Consider the following 21,418-nt stretch of genomic DNA (forward strand, 5'->3'; position numbering starts at 1 on the left):
GTGTTATATCAGTACTGGATTTTTTTCCCCATCTTTGCATTTCTCGGTTATCCTAAGCACCGAGTTGAGATTAATGCTTAAAAGGTAGTGGTCACTATATAGTATGCTATGTGTCTTAAACATAGAGACCTTACCACCTAGTCTTCTAGATGTTAAAACAAAATCAATAGTTGAATTACAGCCTCTTCCATTAAAGGTGGGCTCAAATTCCATCGTAGGGATACACATATCATTAGAATACCCTAAATCGAATTGTAATATAATTTCATTAAATTTATCCCCTAATGGTGCATGCATAAAATGTGGTATTATTTCCCCTTTTTTTAGCCCATGCAGCAGATGTTGCTATGACGAAACTGGCATAAAGTGCAATTAAATCCCCTCCCCAGATGAAATACACTACCCCTTTTAACGTTTCCTGCCTTTTACTTAATTCCAGTTGTAGACACGAAAAAACACACAGCATCTTGTTCCGAGGTCTATTATTATAAAAATTAATCAGCACCAAACAGCTGCTCGTACTTAGGTGGAGTTCTATCAGCTGGTAGTGTTCTGCTTTACATTCTGATTTTATTTTTTATAGGCGCAGGACATTTGAAATGTAAGTACATAATCCGCCCTTATTACGTGCGTGCTCAATAAAAACTGCTGGAGTATGGAAGCTCGGATAGCCATGCATATGAACTTCATCAACCGACCAGGTTTCCTGGAAACAGACAATGGGATATTCTACTATAAACTGTTGCCAATGTTGATCTACCATTTTCTTAGTTTGTCCTGCGATATTCCAGAACATAATCCCCAACTTTGAGCATTCTTGTGTAGGATGACTGTCTTCATCCATGGGAGTTATATTCTTCATGATTGCAGTGTATGAGTCCTCAGCTTTGGTTTCTTTTGCCACAGGCTCTAAGCGTATTTCCTGACTTTCTGTGGAATTTAGATTCGCCCTACATGGGAGCTTGTCAGTAAGTCCAAATTCCCTGTCTTGTTAATTGACATGCCCCTTCCTAAGCTTAACATCCCCATTCAGTCAGTCAATGTCTTCCAGATTTGTCAAAGGTTCAAACCGATTAGACAATGGTAACACAGTCCAATTCTGCCTGACATTACATGCCCCCTCGTCAAGATACCTTGTTCTCTGCAATTTTGGCCCCAATAAAAGAAGCCTAATGGGAGGATACTAGGTTCGTTATTTCCCATATAATTTGTTCCTGCCCTGACAAGGATAGCATGTATTAGCCTTGGATCGCTGAGCGTCAGTACAATACAATCACCTCTTGTAGCTTTGTGGCCCCTTCCCACCCAGTCAACCCGCCTAACCATTTAAAAATTTTCAAATAGCGCTCCTGTGAAGCCTGATTTCTCCCCCACCCAGTGTATTGTCTTGTTACGGAGAGATTGCCAGCTTTCATTTTCCTCATTCAATACCTGTGGCACGTTAGCAATTACCACTATATAGGGGGAGACAGCAGGTGGCAGATTCAAATACGTACATTTAACGTTTATTCATGGGATGGGTAACCCTAATTTACACTCCTCTTTTTTTTGAGTAGTCCCCTTGTCATTCCCCCGGCTCATAGATTGTTGTTTGTTATCAGCAGCTTCATGTACCACACTACGTCCTATGTCATTAGGCAGTGATGTTAGTTCTTATAGTGCCTTCAGTACAATTACTTTGTGTCGCCCTACTATCTTATCTGTCCGCATTGGTAGGTCTAATCTCAGCCTGCTTAGCACTAGCACTACTCATTTTAACTGTTTCCTTATCCCCCATGTTGCATGAAATTTTTTCCATTTTTTCTAAAAGTTTCTCAAGAATACTCATTACAGTGTCTTGGAACTCGCCCATCTCTTTCCTTAGTCTCGCAAGCTCATTTTTCTGGTCCCCTGTGGGGTTCATCAATAACTTTTTTCTGTTCCTGCAGCCCCTTTACCATCCATTTTTTTCACCCCTCTATCTACAATCTTCTTCTTTCTAATGGGAGGAGTACTATTAATCACAGACTCTCTACAAGGTTTCTCTGTCACTTAGGGGGTGGCTGATAATCAGGGTCTAAGTTACACACCTCTATATCATCTGAGTCGGATTGTACACACCCATTTGCGAGAACTATAGGATTAAACTCCTCATTTTGAGATGTCACCGTTTTTGTGTGATTTTTAAGCTCATCAGAATTGACTACAAGCGTACTCAAACGGCCTTGGGTAATACTTTCCCCCACTGAGCTTATTTGTTCCCCTATTTCACCTATTGCCCTGGTGAGATAGGTTTTCAGCGACTGCTGCCCACACACACCAGCACCCGTACCTGTTTTACGAGTGGATTCAGCCTTTCTTTTACCCATATTTCATACATATAAACCTACCCTTTATATCAAGTCCGCACCTGAGATGTGGATCAGGCATATGCAAATACAGGCAAGGGTGAGAGTGCTAATCGTTCTGCAGCCCTATGCCCTAGGTCTTAAACCAATATCCCTACAGACGGCACAAATGAACACGGGGTATGTGGTAATGGGTAAAATGCCAGATGCAAGATTTTTAGCAGCTGTATGTATGAAGTACATATAAGTGCAATACAGATCCAAACAATATAATGTCTGGCTATTATGTATTGTGAGCAGCAGCACTGTTACAATTCTAAAGTGGCCAAATGTCACAGAACCACAGGTATTCCACGACCTCACAAATCTCCAGGTCATTCTCGACTTTTTATGGTTGTGGGCAGGTTACACAGTACCTTGTAAGTTGCCTGGGTCTCAACGGCAGACACCTTGATTAGCACTCAAAAGGGATGGCCCAGCCCAGCCTCTTTCGGGCAAGGACGGGCCCGCCCTTGGCCCGGTCAGGTGGGCTGCTCTTCACCTCTCGCGAGACCACGCTGCCCTCTGGGTGTTTGAGTCTGGGCAGCGCGCGGTCCGCGGTTGTGGAGGAAGCAGGTCGGGAAAGCAGCGGGGCTACAGGAGCAGAGATACCTCGTAGGCTGGACTCACAAGTGGCAACAACAAGGTGGGCAAAAATGTAGAACAACAGGTTGGGCCACCCCGAATCATGATGACAATAAGAAATATCTCAAGACTAAATACGTGATAAGGGAAGCAGCCATGTCTCAAGGCACAACTGACACAGATAGTTCTCTTAAGGCCATTGCCATCTATTGGTAAAATATTATCAGTCAGTCTTGGAGTGATTTGAATAGTACATCACCACACGCCTTGGAACCAATGTCTGTGGGTGCTTCGTCGTCACTGACATTTCCATCCATAGTGTCATTCCCTGTGTGAGCAGGTGAGCTCCCCACTGTCATCACTGTCACCATGACTACTTTGCAGCCTCCAACTGCTTGGAAAGGACAAGGGCTTTTACTGGTCCCTCTTCTCTCCTGGTTCTTCCTTGTAGAGTTCCTTTGTCATGAAGTTTGGTTAGCTTGTTGTCCTCCAGCGGCTTCCCTCATCTCTGCCCAGCTCCAAGGCTCTATGAGGTCTGTGAAAAACAGTGTTTTTTAGTCAACCATAATCTTTAGTCGCACTGATAACAATAACATATGAGACACTGCAAGTTTATGAAGTTTTGTCTTGACTGCCCGAAAGGAGTTATGATGTTGCTGTGGTATAATCCAGAAAGACAATAACCTTCAAGTTATCGAGCATCAATGGCCCCAGTTCTCTAGCTGGGAGCAATATGGGGCCATGATTGCGAAAACAAAGTATTTTGGCTATTAGCATTCGGGTTGCTCGCCTGGTTTAGGAGGCCTACTTGGGATAATGTTGAACAGCTTTTTCGCAATCGAGAGGGTTAGTCCTTCAGTGCCCATTGTCTCTTTAATCCAAACTTCCAAAAAAGCTGCTGTATATGTCTTCACACCACCTGGACCTGCATAAACCACAGATTTCTATGGCGTGCTCAGCCTTCAGCATATATGACCCTAAATTGAAGGTTACTTCACTCGCGCTACTCTTTCAACTACATCCAGAACCCTGATAAGCCCTTAGGACTACCATCAAAAGGCTCCCTCCAAAAGTTAGGTTGAGTGTGTCCGGCAACAATAGTTGTGCCAGAAGTAGGATCCAATGGTGAAGCATGCCACTCATTTTGTGTGGGTGAGAGTCCTTTTAAAAAAAATAAAAGACTATTTTTTCTGGCAGGAGATAGGTTTTTCAGGAATACATCAATACTGCTGTGGAGGTAGACACCTGTGGTGGGTGCAGGCTTTCTTGAGACTGTTCTGACAGGGAGATTGGAGACTAGGGACAGATGCCACCCCTCCCTGTTTTCGGCCTCAAAATGGTGAAGATCTAACCTGGTCTGTGGGGAGTGAATGATGATAAATACATAGGTGCTAGTTGGGCGTAGGCGAGGCATGACATCTATCGCATATAGGTCTATCTTGGCAGTGGCAGCATGCGTCGCCCTCTCCTGTTCTTCACTCGAGTCCAGTCGCGTTACTCTCATGCTCATTTTCCCAGTTAATGATTATTGTGCTGTTATCTTCCACCCTGAGTGTCAACTGGAAGTGGGAAGCATTATCTGATGAACTTACTTGAATCCATGCATTTGAAACTCAGTCCATATGCAGCGATACCATGTTACAAGCAGATTATTGGTGCTGCCCTAAGTTCAACACAAAATGCAGTGCTCTTGCATCAAAGGGAGGTGCAACAAAAGAACAACGTCCCAACAGGTAATAGTATTTAGTCAGTTAATTATGCATGCATACAGCATTACTGGCACGGAAATAAGGAGAACATTCGTTGAATTGATATAAGATTGTCAATCATCTTATATTGTAAAACACAAGTTCATGGTCGGGCATATACAGTTTAAGGCAGCACTGCATAAAACAAATTTGTGACAACCATAATGTACTTGGTGCTCAAAAACGTGTCTGTGGTGAACGTGGCGACGCAAGTGAAAGAGTGAACAGCATGGACGGCACACAGAGAACAAGGTGCAAATAATGTACAGTGGGTTGCTCAAGTATTGTGACAGAGTGATATCACAGAATACAGAATTTTTTCAATTGGTATTGAGCCACATTTAGAGGTACGCCTGTTAATACGCTGTTAAGTCGACGGCGTTTCGATCCTCATTAGTTGGGATCGTCATCAGGACTAGGTTGTCTGAATAGGGGCGTGCTGAGATGGGGAAATTTGTCGTTTAAACAGAGCAGAAGTCATCCGAGAATGGACGCCAAGCCTGCACAGGGGCAGGGAAGTATGCGCTGGGAGGCCGTCTACGATCAGCCGATGGCCGGGCACGGGTCCTTAGTGGATCGGCGTGCCGGTGCGGGAATAATTTCGATGGTGTGGTGCATCAAAGGGAAGCATCTGCCCGTTGGCGCCTGCCTCAGTAGGCGAGAGTACAGTCCACCCAGGATATCCAACAAGGCCCCCATCTACCGGCCCACTCTTCAGGTGGCCCTGCTGCCAAGACTCACAGGGTGCCTAGTCCTCTGGTAAAGCAGCCCCCAGCACGGGGGGAAGTCACTGTGCCAGTCCCTGCATGCAGGGAGCTCCAATGTGCGGGCGCTACACCTGCCAGCCCACCAGGCCCGCACTCATCAACTCTTCTCCTTGGCAGTCCCACCACAGAGTCCCACTGTGTGCCTTGCTGCCCAGCTCACCCAATGCCAGTTCAGCATCTTCCTGCCTCGGGAGCCTCGCAACTTTGGCACCAATTCATTGCGTTTCTTGTCTCTGCAGCAGTAATGCAGGTGCCATTTTGGAAGTCAGGGCCCACACATCTCGTTGAGTGTCCCCGCCTCAGAATCAACTGCTGGTTCAACACAATATCTCCATTCACTAGCACTGCTTTTCTGTCGGTACCACAGAACATTTCAGATTTGTTGACATTTAGGCTTTAGGCAGAATTACGGCATCCCTGCTGGAGCCGACCAAACGCACATCCTACGCCATCAGCTTCAGGCCACGCCACCCAGTGTTTCTTATGGATAACATTGATTTGCACAGCTTTACAGTGGCCTCTGGTCAGTATTGGCCTCTTTCGGCAGTAAAATAGTGGCCCATTCTGTGATCGCAGTCGGTGTTCCCAGTGCGCTTTAGTGTCCGGGTCCGCTATTTTAGCTGTGGTCCACTTCCTCACATCCAGTAACCACACTTTATCATCTGAGGCATGCCTGGCTTTCCTTGCCATGGGGCTGTTGTACTTGGCAAGCATTAATTCAAGATGCAGAAATTAGCATACTTGTTTAGCTGCTTTGGAATATGCAATTGGCCTAATATACAGTATAGTATATCTTGTTGCACCGTTCTTCTTGTTACATCATTTAGGATTAATACTACCTTTCACAATACCACACCATGTGATATGGAAGTCAGCTTGTGAAGCCTGTCAGCGAAGGCAGCAGTCATGTGCGCAGGAACATTTTTACTATTTTTTTAGGCGTTAGGTATGTTTGATGAAAATAAATACATTGTGCAAATTTAAATGTTGGGTTCGCGGTGACTCTTTTAGTATATTGCAGTATTCCTTCCCATTCTATGGCTGAGATCACTTTCTCTATCTTTTCTACTCACTGGACCTGTGGGAGGAAAATATAAAGGCCTAAGGGCCAGATATAGGTAGGCCAATACCCGTCGGTAACGGCCGAATTTACCGATTTGCGGCCCTTACCGACCAGTATTGGTCAATCGGGATGTAGGAGAGCCAAAAACATCCGATTCGGTAAATTTACCGAATCGGTAAAGTTACCGATTCGGAAACCGTACCAAATCTGTAAAAATTCTGAATCGGAAAAAATACAGAATCGGTACAGTTACCGATTCGGAAATTTACCGAATCGGAAAAAATACCGAATCGGTAAATATACCGATTCGGAAACTCTACCGATTCGGTAAATTTACCGAATCGGAAAACAAGAAATGGTAAAAATGAATTTCGAGATGTAGGTGACCACTTAAATACCGAATTTGCATGAAATTCGGTATTTAAGAGTCGGTATTTAACATGGATTGCTATCAGGTGGTAAACAGGTGCTGGGTATAAAAAAAAGCCCCAAAATGCAACATTTTGACCAGAATGGCGGCATTCTATGTCATTGCGAGGCGGCTACAGCTACAAGCAGAAGGAGAGAGGGTCTGGAGGAGGGAGGAGCAGGTGTACAGGCAGAGGATCACTCTTTTCCAGTTAACTGAACCAGAGATCCTGCAAAGGTACAGATTGGCTCCCCAAACTATCCTGGACCTTATCAGGGACCTCCACCCACTGTTGGAACATCCAACCCCAAGGGCACACGCCATCCCACCCCATGTGCAGGTACTGTGCAACCTACATCTGCTTGCATCTGGGAGTTACCAGAGTGTGGTTGCTGCGGTAGGCGGGGTGTCCCAGAGTTGTCTGTCACGCTTCTTTAAAAGGTTTCTTGATGCCATGATGCAGAGGATGCAGCACTATATCAGCTTCCCTGCAACGCATGCAGAACTGCTAAGGACAAAAACTGAATTTTATCAGATGGCACATTTCCCCAACATAATTGGCTGCATTGATGGTACCCACATACCAATCTGCCCACCTGCTGCCACAGAGTACATTCATCGGAACAGGAAGTCCACCCACACGATAAATGTACAGGTCATCTGTGATGCCAATTACATAATCACTGACCTAGTAGCCAAATACCCCGGGAGTACCCACGACTCCTACATCTTCCAGAACAGTGGGATATAGGCACGCCTGACAGCAGGGGAATTTGGAGAAGGATACTTGCTAGGTAAGAGACTGTGTGAAAGTCCCTTGATACGTATTGCCGGTGGATGTGTGTGTGTGCATGTGATTAATTTTACTCTTCTTACTATTAGGGGACAGTGCATATGCTCTCCGGGCCTTCATTCTCACTCCCTACCTCAACCCCACAACACCAAGCCAGAGGAGATACAATCGGGCGCACAAATCAACCCGCAACATTGTGGAGCGCACCTTTGGCATGTGGAAGAGCAGGTTTCGCTGCCTCCACAAGAGTGGAGGGGCCCGGCAGTACACGCCAATCACCTGCTGCAAAATGATTACAGCCTGTGCAATGCTGCACAACCTGGCGGTCAAGAAGGGCACAGAAGTGGAAATCTCAGATTATGAGGACCATGACGACGAGGAAGCAGTGCCTGAACCACAAACATCTAGAGGAGCAACATCAACTGATGGCAGACACAGACGGGAAGAGGTCACACGCAACTATTTTTAAGTAAGTAAGGAGACAAAGACAGGTGTAGAATGCTAGAACACTCGTTTAATTTTGCAATGACGTTGGTTTTTTAAAGCACAAAAGTGCAACAGAAAGCATTTAACTGCAATGCTCAGAGTTCTGGACAAGTTCACCATGAACTGTGAAAGTTATTTCCTTGCTCGCTTCCCAGTAACAATAGTAGATTGTTCAACCTGCTCACTGTCTTGCTGGCCTGTGGCCTCAGCATGGCGCCTGCTCCTCCTGGTTTCAGTTAAAGGGGTGCTTCCAATGCTGCTCCTGCTCGTGCTCTCCTCACTTATAGGCACATCCAGAGCAGCTGTGTGTGCAGTTTGTGCATTCAACAGTGCCTCAAGGGCACTGGTCATCCTGCCCATGCCCCTGGTGACCTCATTTGTGTTTTGTGTCATGGCCTCCTGCATGTTGGAGCTTCTCCTGCATAACAGGGATGTGGCAGTGGCCAGGCGGTTGATGGCTGTACTTTGGACATGTGCACGACGCCTATCCCTGTGCCTTGCAGCAAAATCATTGTCTATTTTGGTGCACAGTAGCTGCACCGAGTTGTTGATTCCCCGCATCCCTGCTGTCATCTCCTTGTTGACCTGTATCATCTCCTTGTTGACCTGTACCATCTCACTGATGCCCTTTCCTATCTCTCCCATGTTACTATTCAGGGACCTCAGCTGTCGTTCGCATGCCTGGATGGCTCTTCCCTGCATCCTTTGTATCCGCACCATGCTCCCCTCCAGACCAAGGAACACACTTCCACCCTCAACTGGTGCATCTGCTGGCCTTTCTTGCACTCTGCGGCGTCTTGCAGTACTATGGCCATCCCTGCACTGGAGTGTGTTGTGCCAGGGCTCACTGCTACAGGCAAGTTCTGTTGTCCGTCACCCTCCATGTCAGCTGCTATGGACTCAAAATCGGGGAGTGGAGCCACGACATGCCTCCTGCCTGGTTGTGATGGGGGTATCACATCATGCTGTGATGCTGGCATTTCTGGTGATGACAGCAGGAGATGGGACTGTGATCTGCTAGGGGACTCCAGCAACTCTTGCGCCATTTCTGTGTGTTGGGCAGGTGGATGGCTACTTGATGCAGCTTTCTCCTGTGGTACGTTGGGGGTACTTTGTCCTGCATCCTGACTCTCCTCCCTCTCAGGTGGTGTCCCTTGAGCCTCCTGCGAGCGCCTGCGAGACGTTTCACCTGTGGACATATGAGCGTACATTAGCTATGCACTACTGTCTCTCAGTCACTACAATTAAATAATTATCACATTGGCCATGTTCTGCATGCATTCGTTACATGTACTAATTGGTTGGTGTGCTGTATGACATGTCCTAAAATTTCGTGTCTACATATCACATCATGCATTTGCCCTGTATATTGCTAGCAGTACTGGACTTGGGTTCACTTGCCCACTAAGGGTACAGGTAAGGGTGTTGCTATTGGGGGGAATGCAGTGCATTTGACTTACCTTTGTTGGTTGCAGCTCTGGCCGAGCTGTCTACTTCTCCCAATCCGCAGACGCTGTCTGGTTCTAGGGTTGAGGCCACAATCTCCTCCAGGTCAGTCAGGGGGGTGCTGGGTTCTTGCCTCCGCCTGTTTTTGATGCCTGCTTATGTTGTTCTGCCATTTTCTTCTTGGTTTGGCTCCTCAGGTCATAAAAACGTTTTTTAAGGTCATCTATGTCCCTGGTGGTCACCCCCCACAGCATTTACTTTCTCCACAATGTTCAGCCAGATTTTTTTTTTTGGGCTGATTCAGCCACAGTGAGGGACTGCCTGCCAAACAATTTGTGGTGCACCTTGACCACCTCCTCCACAAGGACCTGCAGCTCCATGCTGTTGAATTTCAGCTTCCTCCACCTCTCAGGCTGCTCTTTTTCTTGGCTGCTTGTCATTTTTCACTTTTAAAAGTGCTCCAAACCCTTTCTGTTGCTCCTGCACTCTGCTCAGCTCCAGCTGCCTTTCCAGAAGCTTCTAATTAGTTGCAGCTGCCTGTGTAGCCACTTCCTGGTAGGGAGGGGGATGGTGGTGGCACCTGATTGGCTGCCTACTTGAGTTTCACTTTTGTTTGCTTTCCGATTCGGAATTTACCGAATCGGTATTTACCGAATCGGTAAATACCGAATCGGTATTCCCTATTCATTCCAATGGACCTTGGCCCATAGGAATGAATAGGGAATACCGATTCGGTATTTACCGATTCGGTAAATACCGATTCGGTAAATTCCGAATGTCCGATACCGAATTTTACCGAATCGGTATTTTTTACCGATTTTTTACCTACATCTCATTTTCCGATTCTAAAATACCGATTCGGTAAAATTCGGTATTTTAGAATCGGTTGTTAATTGAATTTAGTGTGTGTGTGTGTGTGTGAGGAGTTTGAAATTGATGTGTTTGTGTTTTGGGAGCCAGAGGGGCTTCCTGAAGTGAGGAATGATGTCAGTTCTATGTGAGAAGTTGAAGATGAGTCTGGCGGTATACACCCGTTACGACGCAACTTTTACTCCGCACTACCATTACAACGCGGGCATTACAACGCATGACATTACAACGCATTGCGCTGGGGGGCGCTCTAGGATAAGAGGTAAGTTTAATTTACTATCCAACACCTTCCCTAGGGTCCACGGGGACTGGAGTTAGAATAGTAAATTATACTTACCACTATCCAGCACCCCAAAGCGCTATGCGTTGTAACGGTATTCGTTGTAAATACCGCGTTGTAATGGTACGCGGAGTAAAAGTATGCGTTGTAACGTCATACATCCAGTCTGGCTGTCAAGCTCTGGATGGTTCGTAGTCTTCTGGTGAGTTTCTTGATGATCCTTGCGTAGAGGGTGTTTCTGTCCAACTTTCTGGTAATTAGGACGTGAGTGACAGTTTTTCTGGTGTTGCTTGAGAGCCATTTGAAGATCTTCCTCAGCATCTTCAGGGTGTGGAAGCAGGATGCAGTGATGCCGTTGACATGTGCAGTTTTGTCCAGTTGGCTTCCGATGATGATTTTGAGGTTCCAGGCATAGGTGCTGGCTATGAATTGGAGTTCCCCTGGCCACCAGTTGGAGTCCAATGGTGAGGTGTTCCTGCAGGAGATCACTACTTCTGTCTTGTCGATGTTGAGCTTCATACAGTGGGCTTCATCCAGTTAGCGATTTCAGTCATGCAGGTGGTGAATTTGTTTCTTGTTTTGGAGGTCCTATTTGAGAGGGAGGGTATGAGTTTCATGTCTTTGGTGTAGGAGAGGATGTTGATGTAATTTGCACAGATGACGTTGGCCAGAGGGGTCAAGTATGTGGTAAAGAGGATGGGACTGAGCGTTAAATCTTGAGGCTCTCCTCAGAGAAGTTTGCAGGCTTCCAAGGAGTGAGGTGTCAGACTGACAGATTGCTATCCGGAGCGGATTAAGTGTAGAGCAAGTCATTTGACACCAACCTCATACAGGTGCCTGATGATTATGAGGTGTGAGACTGAGTCAAACATTGCAGTGAGGTCCTGGAGAATGAGGGCTGCTGTGGTTCCTCTATCAAAGATCATTCAGATGTCGTGGGTTGGGGGCGTGGCTAGCTGCTGAACATGGCGGACATGTATTGAGAGAGCTCCGGAGCCCAAGCTCAAACACCCTGAAATAACATGCATCCTGATTTGTAATTGCGGTACAAAACCGGCCGCAAGTGCAGTACAGCGGGCGAGCAGTGCACCGGCGGCTAAAACTGCGACAGCCCTGGCACTCGGAGGCTGTATGACCAGGATTGGAGAGACGGCTTTTGCAGAGGGAAGGGCCGAAGCACTGCGCAGTTCGACAACGGCGCCAACTACGTACCTCATCGGGCTGTGCGGAGACCGTGTTCGACCTGGGTGAAGCTGTGGTGACCCACAAGGTGCAGAGACTATCCTGTGGGCCGCGGAGTGGACGTCCGGAGACCCGGCCCCTTGACCTGGGGTGTGGCAGCCTCTAGTGATCTCAGCCCTTCCCGGCGCTGGCGGCTGGAGCGAGGCGAATCCCTGGGACAGGGCCGGGCCTGCAGTTGAAACTGAGCTGAGGGACCTCTGCTGCTGCCCATTGCTCCTGCCAGGGGTCTGGGTGTTGGCGTGCTGCCCACCCCCTCCTCCTGTGAGCGGATCAGGGATTAAAAGCCTGGCGGGACGGGGATGTGAGACGGGCTGCAGTCCTCTGATATGCAGCCCCCCTGGGCGGATCGAACTGCTGAAGAACGGAGTCACCCGCAATACAGTGCTGACGCAATGGGGGGCCGGCTGGGACTAACCTTTGCCCGGGGAGGGGGGGGCGTGGCTGGCTGAGCTGCAACATGGCTGCTTCCTAAGTGAGCTCCGCCGGCCGGGATAAAAATCCTGCTTTAATCCTGACATTGTAGAGGCTGTGACCGCGCTAAAACACTGTACCTGACGGGGGACTCGCCAGAGCGCACAGAGGTGGCATTCTCCTGTGGAGCGGCTGAGATCGGCTGACGCTGCGAGACTCGGAGCTGTGGAGCGGCTACGATGCGGTAACTGGAGCCATCTGGGCGCTGGGCTGACTCCTTACTCAAGTCCGGGGCAGCGCAGGCCCGTGGAGCGGAGAACGTCCGGAGTGGTGTGGAAGCGTCACCATCCCTGGCGGGTGAGCTGCCATGCCCGAAGTTCTCCCTCCATTTGCCCATCAGAACCTGCACGGACGGAGTGCTGCCGTGTCGCGGGGCTCTCTTGCTAGACGCGGGGCTGCCGGCGCCATTTTATATCCCCACCCTTAATGGCGGCGCCCTTTGAGCCCAAGGCAAAGTGCTAAACTACCGTTTACCTCCGCGAGAGGAGCGGGCAGTTGTTGATGTAGTGCTGCTGAGGCTGTCTGGAAGTACACACCACTGTATGACTCCTGACGAGGTGAAGAAAGGTAGGAGTCTGTGATGTGGGGATGAGCTGAGAGGACCTTTTGCTCGCTGGAAGTAATACTGGACATTGCGTGCCTGCACTGACCTGCAGCTACTGAATTGGCTATGAGACGGCGAGGTGGGGACGGCGATAAGTGTGTGGACCACGGACTGCGCCTGTTGGATTCCTGATGTACTTGCAGTGGAAGTTGGCGGTTGTGAGCAGTGTGTCTGCGATATACTCTCGGCAAACATATTGACAGGCGCTTGAGAGCCTCTAACATATAAGTGTGGAAAAGCGTCTACTGTTAGTGCGAGGAAATTTGGAAGTCATTTGCGACTTGACCCCTGGCTCACTGCGTTGAGTGGCAGGGGAGAAGCCAAAGTTGCCCTGCATGTGTCTGTTGGTGTACGCCGCTAGCGCCCCCCTGCAGTGCAGGTTCTGGCAGATTCTGCCTTCTGAGGAAAACTCTGGGTAATATACCTAGGCATGGTCCAGAATGTGATGCCGCCTCCCAAATGAGCGTTGCTGATGCCGGGCTGAGACTAGGTTATTGTGCGTAGAACTACAGCTGCAATATAATAACTGCACAATTAGCGACGTAGGGATCTTCATTGGGACACACCCAAGATTGTTGGCGTAGGATAAGACGCTGCCTCATATAGTACTTGGCTGGGTCACAAGCTCTAACGGGACATTGTGCTGCGGTGGACATTAAGCGCTGGCTGGCACCATAGCCTGAGCTTGACGTGGGGGGCATTCCATGCAGAATTGATATTTCGAGGATATAGGTGCGTCGGGCCGGATACTTGGTGCTGTCATGGGCAAATCAGCCGCCAAACAATCGAAAATTACCTTTGACAATAGACCCTCGACTAAACAAGCAGACCCTGATAATGGGGCGCAAGGTAGCTTAGAGAAAGACATGTCATCATTAGACGGTGGAAAAGATATGCGGTCGCTGTTACTAGAAATGCACACGAGTCTCCGTAACATCGACGCTAAGCTGGACACACTAACAAGCCAGTTGGAAAGCGTGAAAGAACAGGTGACCACACATGAAACCAGACTGGATGGTCTGGAAAATAGACATACAGAATTTCACGAATTTCAAACTGTAACGAAAGAACAACTTTTACAAATGGACAAACTTCTGAACGTCATTAGAGCAAAGAATGATGATTTAGAGGCGAGATCTCGAAGGAACAACCTCCGCGTCACCAGAATTCCGGAAACCACAGCGATCTCGAAAATTGAGGATTTTGAGTCGGATCTCCTACATGAGCTCTTTGACCCTCATTTATCTAAGGTATTTGTGGTGGAAAGGGCGCATAGAGCCTTGGTCCTGAAACCACCAATAGGCGGCACACCTCACCCAATCCTGGCCAAGCTACTGAATTATCAAGATAGAGACCTTATATTGCGCTTAGCGAGGGAAAAGGGCCAGATTACTCATAAAGGTAAAAGCATATCCTTTTACCCAGACTTCACCCCGATGGTGCTGGCGGCAAGACGAGAATTCCTCCCAGCTAAGAGACTTTTGTTACAGGCGCAGATACCATACTCCTTGTTCTACCCGGCTAAACTAAAAGTGCAAAATGATGGCAATGCACATTAATTTACTGTCGCAAAATCTGTACTTAAATTTGCTAAACACATTATCGGTAAAGCACCTAAAGGCGTGGGGAGAAGGAAAGACAGTCCGACGGCAGGCTAAGCGATAATTATTGAAATGCTGTTGTATCATATTGTAACAATGCTGTTCTGTCTTGTGCTATAAGCGGGTTTTGTTTTCTGTTCCACCTACATTGCAACTACATGTATCACTCTGATTTGCTCGGCGACCCCCTAAGGGGATACAATACACGTTTTTTTGTTCTCAGCAGGCGTAGTGTCTAGCTGAACACAACTATCCTGGCCACCCTGCGCAAGTGGGGGAGTATGCCGGCTTACCCTCGCCCTCCTGGGAAGGTTCCCTAAGGTTCACTTGTTGATGCTTGAAGTTGTTGTTGTGAGGGGTATACTACAACCTGATTGGGGGGTTGGAGTGGGTGGTGGGTGGGATTTCCGGGGTATGTTTATTTTTCTGCAGTACGAAGCAGTCGCAAAAATGGTAATGATGCAGGGTCCACTTTTTAGTATACACAAGTCAGACAGATCATTCAGTTGTGACTTTATTTCATGGAAGCACGCACAAACACATTAAATATCCTGACATGGAACGTTAGGGGGTTAAATGATGGAAGAAAGGCTAGACTGGTACACACCTACTTGGCGAGGCACAAGTTAGACATTTGTTTCATGCAGGAAAAGCATCTTAATGTGACACCGTTGCAGCGGTTGAGACATGTTCGATGGGGTGAGATCTATTCAGCTGCTTACTCTAACTACGCACAAGGTGTGGCTATACTTATAAAAAGAGGTATTGATTGGAAATGTGGATTTTCTTATGTGGACCCGGAAGGGCGATTTGTTCTATTGAATGGGAGACTGGGTGGAAGCGAGGTAACGTTGGCAGCTATATATGGCCCGAACATTGACTCCCCTGACTTTCTTCGACATGTATGGTCCAGAATTAGGGCACAGGGATGTCACACTGTAATATGGGATGGAGATTTTAATGCTGTTCTCGAAGACCCTGCTGACAGGCAGGGTACGGCTCGATCATTGCACCCCCAAGCAAGTGCAGCGCTGCAAGACATTATGTCTGATGGGGACTTACTGGATATTTGGAGGGTACGCCACCCTGGCATCAGAGAGGGAACGTGCATCTCCAGTCAACACTGGGCCTGGTCCCGTCTGGACTTCTGGTTAATCTCGCGGGATGTTGCCGCTTGGGCGCTTGAGGTGTCACACTTGGCGCGATCGCTGTCGGATCATGCACCATGCCTGCTCAAAGTATCCCTGCCCAGGACACCCCCACGCGCATTTACCTGGCGATTGCCTTCACACGCGTTGTTGGATGATGCTTTTAAAGAGGAAATAACGTCAGATATTATAGAATACTTTAACATAAACTCCGGATCGGTAGACACTGAAGCCATGCTCTGGGACGCGTTTAAAGTTGTAATTAAGTCCTTAAGGCCATTCAAGGCACACTTGCTGACCTTGAAAAACAAATTAGAGAATTGGAGGGGCAATTTTACTCGCAGTCAGATCTAGCCACGGCTGGACTTCTGAAATCCAAATTACTAGAGTTTGAAGAAGAAGCGAACCGGGAGGTGAAGTTCCTTGGGAAGCATGCAGAGGTGAGGCGATATGGTGAGGGAGATAGGCCAGGGCGCACTCTAGCAGGCATGCTCCGACAATCTCATAGCGCTAAATTTATACACGAGGTGAGGGGAGTTAATGGGGTTGTTGTCAGAGGTCAAACGGAGGTACTTAATGAATTCTACACCTTCTACTCTGCTCTTTATCGTGCGGCTGGCCGGGTGAGCTCTGAAAACATGCTTGAATTTTTTGAGTCTATTGCCTTAGTATGGTTCAGTGACAATCATAGAACTTATATGGACCTACCCATAATGACAGAAGATGTAGTACAAGTGATAAAGAGCTTACCATTGAATAAGGCCCCGGGACCTGACGGTTTGACGACTGCCTTTTATAAAGCCTTTGCTGAAGAGTTGGCTCCTCGGCTACTTGCAGTGTATGAGAAAGCATTAGAGACAGAGATCTTGCCACCATCTATAAGAGAAGCGATGATTATAATGTTGCTGAAGCCCGATAAGGTAGTAACTTAAATGGACTTATATAGACCATTGTCTCTAATAAATGTTGAAGTAAAGATATATGCCAAACTGCTGGCGAACCGTCTTCAACCGATGCTTCCAATGATTGCACTTCCCGATCAGTCAGGGTTTATCCCAGAGAGATCAACGTCACACAATCTTCTCTCTCTGTTCTCTGTGATCCACCACTTACACCCGAGTGTTCTGGCTGCAGCCATTTTCTTAGACGCGTGTCAAAAGCGTTCGACTCGCTAGAATGGCCATACCTCTTTCAGATCCTATCGCGCATGGGATTCAGCCCTTAGTTTGTTAAAAGAATTAAACTCCTTTATACAAACCCGACGGCTCGCATTAGAGTGAATGGCTTGGTATCAGACACCTTCCAGGTTTCGAGAAGCACCCGGCAGGGATGCCCGCTATTGCCATTTTTATTTGCCATTGCTGTGGAGCCCATAGCAGCCAGAATAAGACAACACCATACCGTAAGAGGTATTGGGTTTAGTTCCCGAAGCCTCCTGATATCGTTATATGCGGACGATCTAACTCTATACATCCTTAACCCGGCAGAAAATCTCTGCCCAGTACTGCGTGAATTTATCAGATTTGGGGGCCTTGCTGGCATCTCCATTATTTGGGCAAAGTCAGTAATCTTCCCACTTACGGATGGTACGAAAGAGGTGACCTCTGAATTTCCGCTGCGGTGGGAGGCAGATGAGGTCAAGTACTTGGGGGTGTGGCTGGGTCGAAATCTCAGGACATTTGCAGCTTGAACTTTGGGAGGGCTTACTCATGGCTAGAGGGTAAGGTTGCAATTTGGTCTAAGCTGCCTTTATCTGTTGCGGGGAAAGTGGCGCTGGTAAAAATGGTCATTCTACCAAAATTCCTTTATTTATTTGTAAATGTGCCAATCCCTCTCACCCAACATTTTTTTAAGACTCTGCGCTCACAATTGCTATCCTTAGTATGGGCAGGTGGACAAGCTCGGGTATCGTGGGACCTCCTGACGTTTCCCTTGAGACAGGGTGGTCTGGGCGCCCCAGACATGCACTTATATGCCCTATGTGCACAAGCTCAGTTCCTTCATTTCTGGGTTAATCAGACGCCATATCAACTTCACGTAGCGGTTGAAATGGATGCAGTAGCCCCAGTGCCCCTAACTGTCGCGTTATATCAAAAGTCGCAACGCCCGAGAGGGGATGTTGATACTGCTGATACATTGCACTGGGTGTGGCAAGAGTTGCAAAAGAAAGCAGGTGTTCCGGTATTATATGCACCATCCATTCTACTATCGCGTAATCCTATGTTGCCGTGCTTGGAGGAGGGCGTGAGTAGGACCCTGGTTGAGAGCATGCAGTTGAGGACTTTTGCGGATCTCTATCCCGATGGTGAATTCAGACCTCCCCCGACTGAAAATGAGGGACACACTCTTCCCTTTGCCGAACAGTTCCTCTATCATAAGCTGCGCGCTGTGTGTCGTACACTCGGCACGAACTTCCCTGAGGCCCCCCGACAATGCTGGCATTAGAGAATGTTCTTAAAACACCATCGGCATGTAAACTAATTACGCACCTATATACAACTATGCAGAACTCATCTCTGGTTGTGCAGCCCAAGTCCCCAATGGAATAGTGAATTGGACCTGCCGGTGACGGAGGAACAGTGGGAATTTTGTTGCAGACAGTTGACTGACCTTTCCCCGAATTACCGTCTGAGACTGATCCATTTTAAATTTTTACACAGATATTACCGGACACCGATAAGTCTTTGCCGCATGCATCTGAGAGAGGATGACAGGTTCTGGTGATGTGGATATGAACAGGCTACTTTTCTGCATATGGCCTGGGGATGTCCGAGATTGTGTGTGTTTTGGCAAGAGGTCTTTGATGCAGTGAATCAAATAGTGGGCAGGGCTGATGCACCATCCCCGGTGTTGGGGCTCTTAGGATACGTATGGGACACACCACCTAAACGGCGCAAATTGCATGCGCTCCTTTCATTCTATGCACAACGTCAGGTAGCCATACGTTGGGGCAGGCAACGGGTGCCAAAATTCAAAGACTGGTTATCCGATGTTACTTATGGACAGACCCAGCTTGGCTTATATTGGGACCAGATGCCCTCGACCTCTAGACCTAAAGATATATGGGAGCCCTTTCTGGAATGGACACGCGAACATGTTGACCCTCCTGAGCAGGGCGCAGATGGTGGTGATCAAGGGAGTGGAATTGGATATCATGTAATAACGATATATATGGCATTATATAACTGTTTACTGGACATGATGCTATTTGTATGCACTCAACCATTTCCTTTATGTGATGTCTACCCCATGCGTTTCACATGGCTGTATATTATTTTACTGTTTGTTTATAATCTATACTGAAATGTCTGACACGTTTTATGCGCTATTTGTACATATTCTAAAAGTCTGACCATTGTGGGTGGTTTACCCAATGCATTATTATGTACGTGTACCACATGGACCTTATTAACCGTTATATATTCTGTACATTGTGACTGTAATGTTCACTGGCCTTTGGTTGGCACATTGTGCTTTTGTTATGCTTTTATTTGTGGAAAACTAATAAAAACAATTATAAAAAAAAAACTTTGCCTGGGGATGTACTGCCTCTGACTGTGTGTGGGACACCAGCTCAGCTTTTTCCTATCTGTGGTCTGTTTTGGGAGACAGGAACTACTGTGAGGTGAGCGTGTGAGGCCTCCCTGTGGATGATGCATTGATGTGAGGGCCTCTACCAAGCAAGCAGGCACTACGGGGGAGGGGAAGGAACAGTGATCATGGTGACGGACATATGGCATCTCCCTTCCGCCCCCTCATCATTGGGACAATTTATATAAAGGTGACCCCGGGGCCACAGGCGATGGGGGAGGTAGTCACGCTGAGTATTGCAACTAACTGGGCGCATCGTATTGGTGGTTGTAGGCAGCAAGGAGTCCTGTGGTGTGCGCTGCCTCCCCTGCATCTGCAGCACACTACCTGGGGCCTTATGAGTTTCTACTTTATGATTTCAGCCATTTCTGGCAATTACAGTTGGGGCTGAGAGACTGTACAGTCACATAGGTTATTGTACAAAGCCTGTGATTTGATGTCTAGCTGAGCTCTGTGTGTTTTTGTACACACATCTTCTACATAGCGTGGGAGTGCTGGTAAATACTAATCACAGGGGCCCAGAAGACACCAGCCTGGCCGCTGCACCTGTGCCGGACTCCCAGCCGCCCAGATCAACTGCTCAGAAGGCGTGCAGTATGATAACCTGAAGTGGAGTGATGGGCCGCCAAAGAGGCAAAACTCAGAAGGCAGCGGCCACTAACTCGCAAGATCTGGACGATGGAGATGCACCTATGAGCATGCAATGACAACACAATCCCCCCCACAGAGGACGTGGGGGGGCAGGATAAACTGGACTTGATACTTAACGAAGTCAAAGAATCCAGGAAAGCTATTGAATAGCAAATAGGCACCTTCACCACCGGTTTTACCCTACTGAAGGCAGACCATAATAAATTGGCTGACACGGTGAAGGCTCATGGCTCCATACTGGAAGATTTGGTGCCCCAGCACAAGAAACATGCGAATCAGCTCCAGTCCCCTTGAAAGCAGGTCATAGGACTGATGGACAAGGTCGAGGACACGGAGGTCAGGGCATGATGCAATAACATTTGCGTTATAGGGCTGCCGGAACGAAGCGAACGGGCTGAGGTGACGACCTACATGGAACATTGGTTCTGCATGCATTTGGCCCCAGAGGGCCTCTCCGACTTCTTTTGTGTTGAAAGGGCGCATCTGCTCCCCACGGGAAGGCCGAGAGTGGGAGCCCCGCCAAGACCCTTAATTGTGAATATTCTCAGCTATAGGGACCGCGATATGCTGTTACAAAAAGCACGTGAGACACCACAGATCCAGTTTGAGAACTGCCAAATCTCACTATACCCTGATTACACGCTTCTGGTGCAACAGCGGCGATCTTCATTTCAAGAGGAAGCTATGCACCATGAACCTCAAATATGCGTTATTGTTCCCCGCCCGTTTGAAGGTAATCTATGACCAGAAGACATACTTCTTTGAAAGTCCGCAAGACGTCGAAAAATGGCTAGAAGTTATGGAACCTACACAACTCTCGGGCCGGTCCCCTCCTAGATCACGTAGACCTGGAAACACGAGACATCGGCAATCACAGCAAGGGACCGAGTCCACGAGCGTGAAACCATTTCATGGTCCCACACAGAAGCAGGCCCAGACAAGCAAGGAGACGGCCCTGGCAGCAGCGAGCATCTTTAGAGACAGCTCCTCCTGCAGACTGTCAGAATCATTGGAGCACAGCACTGTTCGCTCAGACTCTGAGGGCAGCTTAACACTCTTTCCTACTGTGACGTCTCAAACTGCGCTGTTCCCCTGCAACTTGCATATCCTTTTACATTGTTTTTATATATGTTATTATGACGAATGTCAAATCCTATATGATGCACTTGGGCTCTAGGGAGCTCCAGGTTATGTGCTGCGTTACATAATGGCTGTGGCTACCAGTTCCCACTTTGCAATTGCTACAGTTTATTGTGTATTCGTTTACTGTTCATCTTGTTTGGACATGCCTGTTTTA

The 21,418-nt window shown here is 47.8% G+C and overlaps 2 protein-coding genes across 9 annotated transcripts in view; one reads left to right on the forward strand and one right to left on the reverse strand.

The window, feature by feature from the left end:
* Window positions 1-21,418, forward strand: part of ENTHD1 (ENTH domain containing 1) — a 1,583,016-nt gene that overhangs the window by 180,656 nt on the left and 1,380,942 nt on the right. The gene's annotated exons all lie outside the window — the stretch shown is intronic.
* Window positions 8,261-21,418, reverse strand: part of LOC144824278 (uncharacterized) — a 247,278-nt gene continuing 234,120 nt past the window's right edge. For all 4 annotated transcript variants that reach the window (XR_013608917.1, XM_078683410.1, XM_078683413.1 and 1 more), the window contains one exon: window positions 8,261-9,406. Coding sequence is in view for 3 of the 4 variants with exons in the window: in XM_078683410.1 (XP_078539536.1) it covers window positions 8,880-9,406 (527 nt within the window). In the remaining variant the exon portion in view is untranslated. The remainder of the gene's footprint in view (window positions 9,407-21,418) is intronic.

Source organism: Lissotriton helveticus, chromosome 1_1, assembly GCF_964261635.1.
Source record: "Lissotriton helveticus chromosome 1_1, aLisHel1.1, whole genome shotgun sequence".
Lineage (NCBI taxonomy): Eukaryota > Metazoa > Chordata > Amphibia > Caudata > Salamandridae > Lissotriton > Lissotriton helveticus.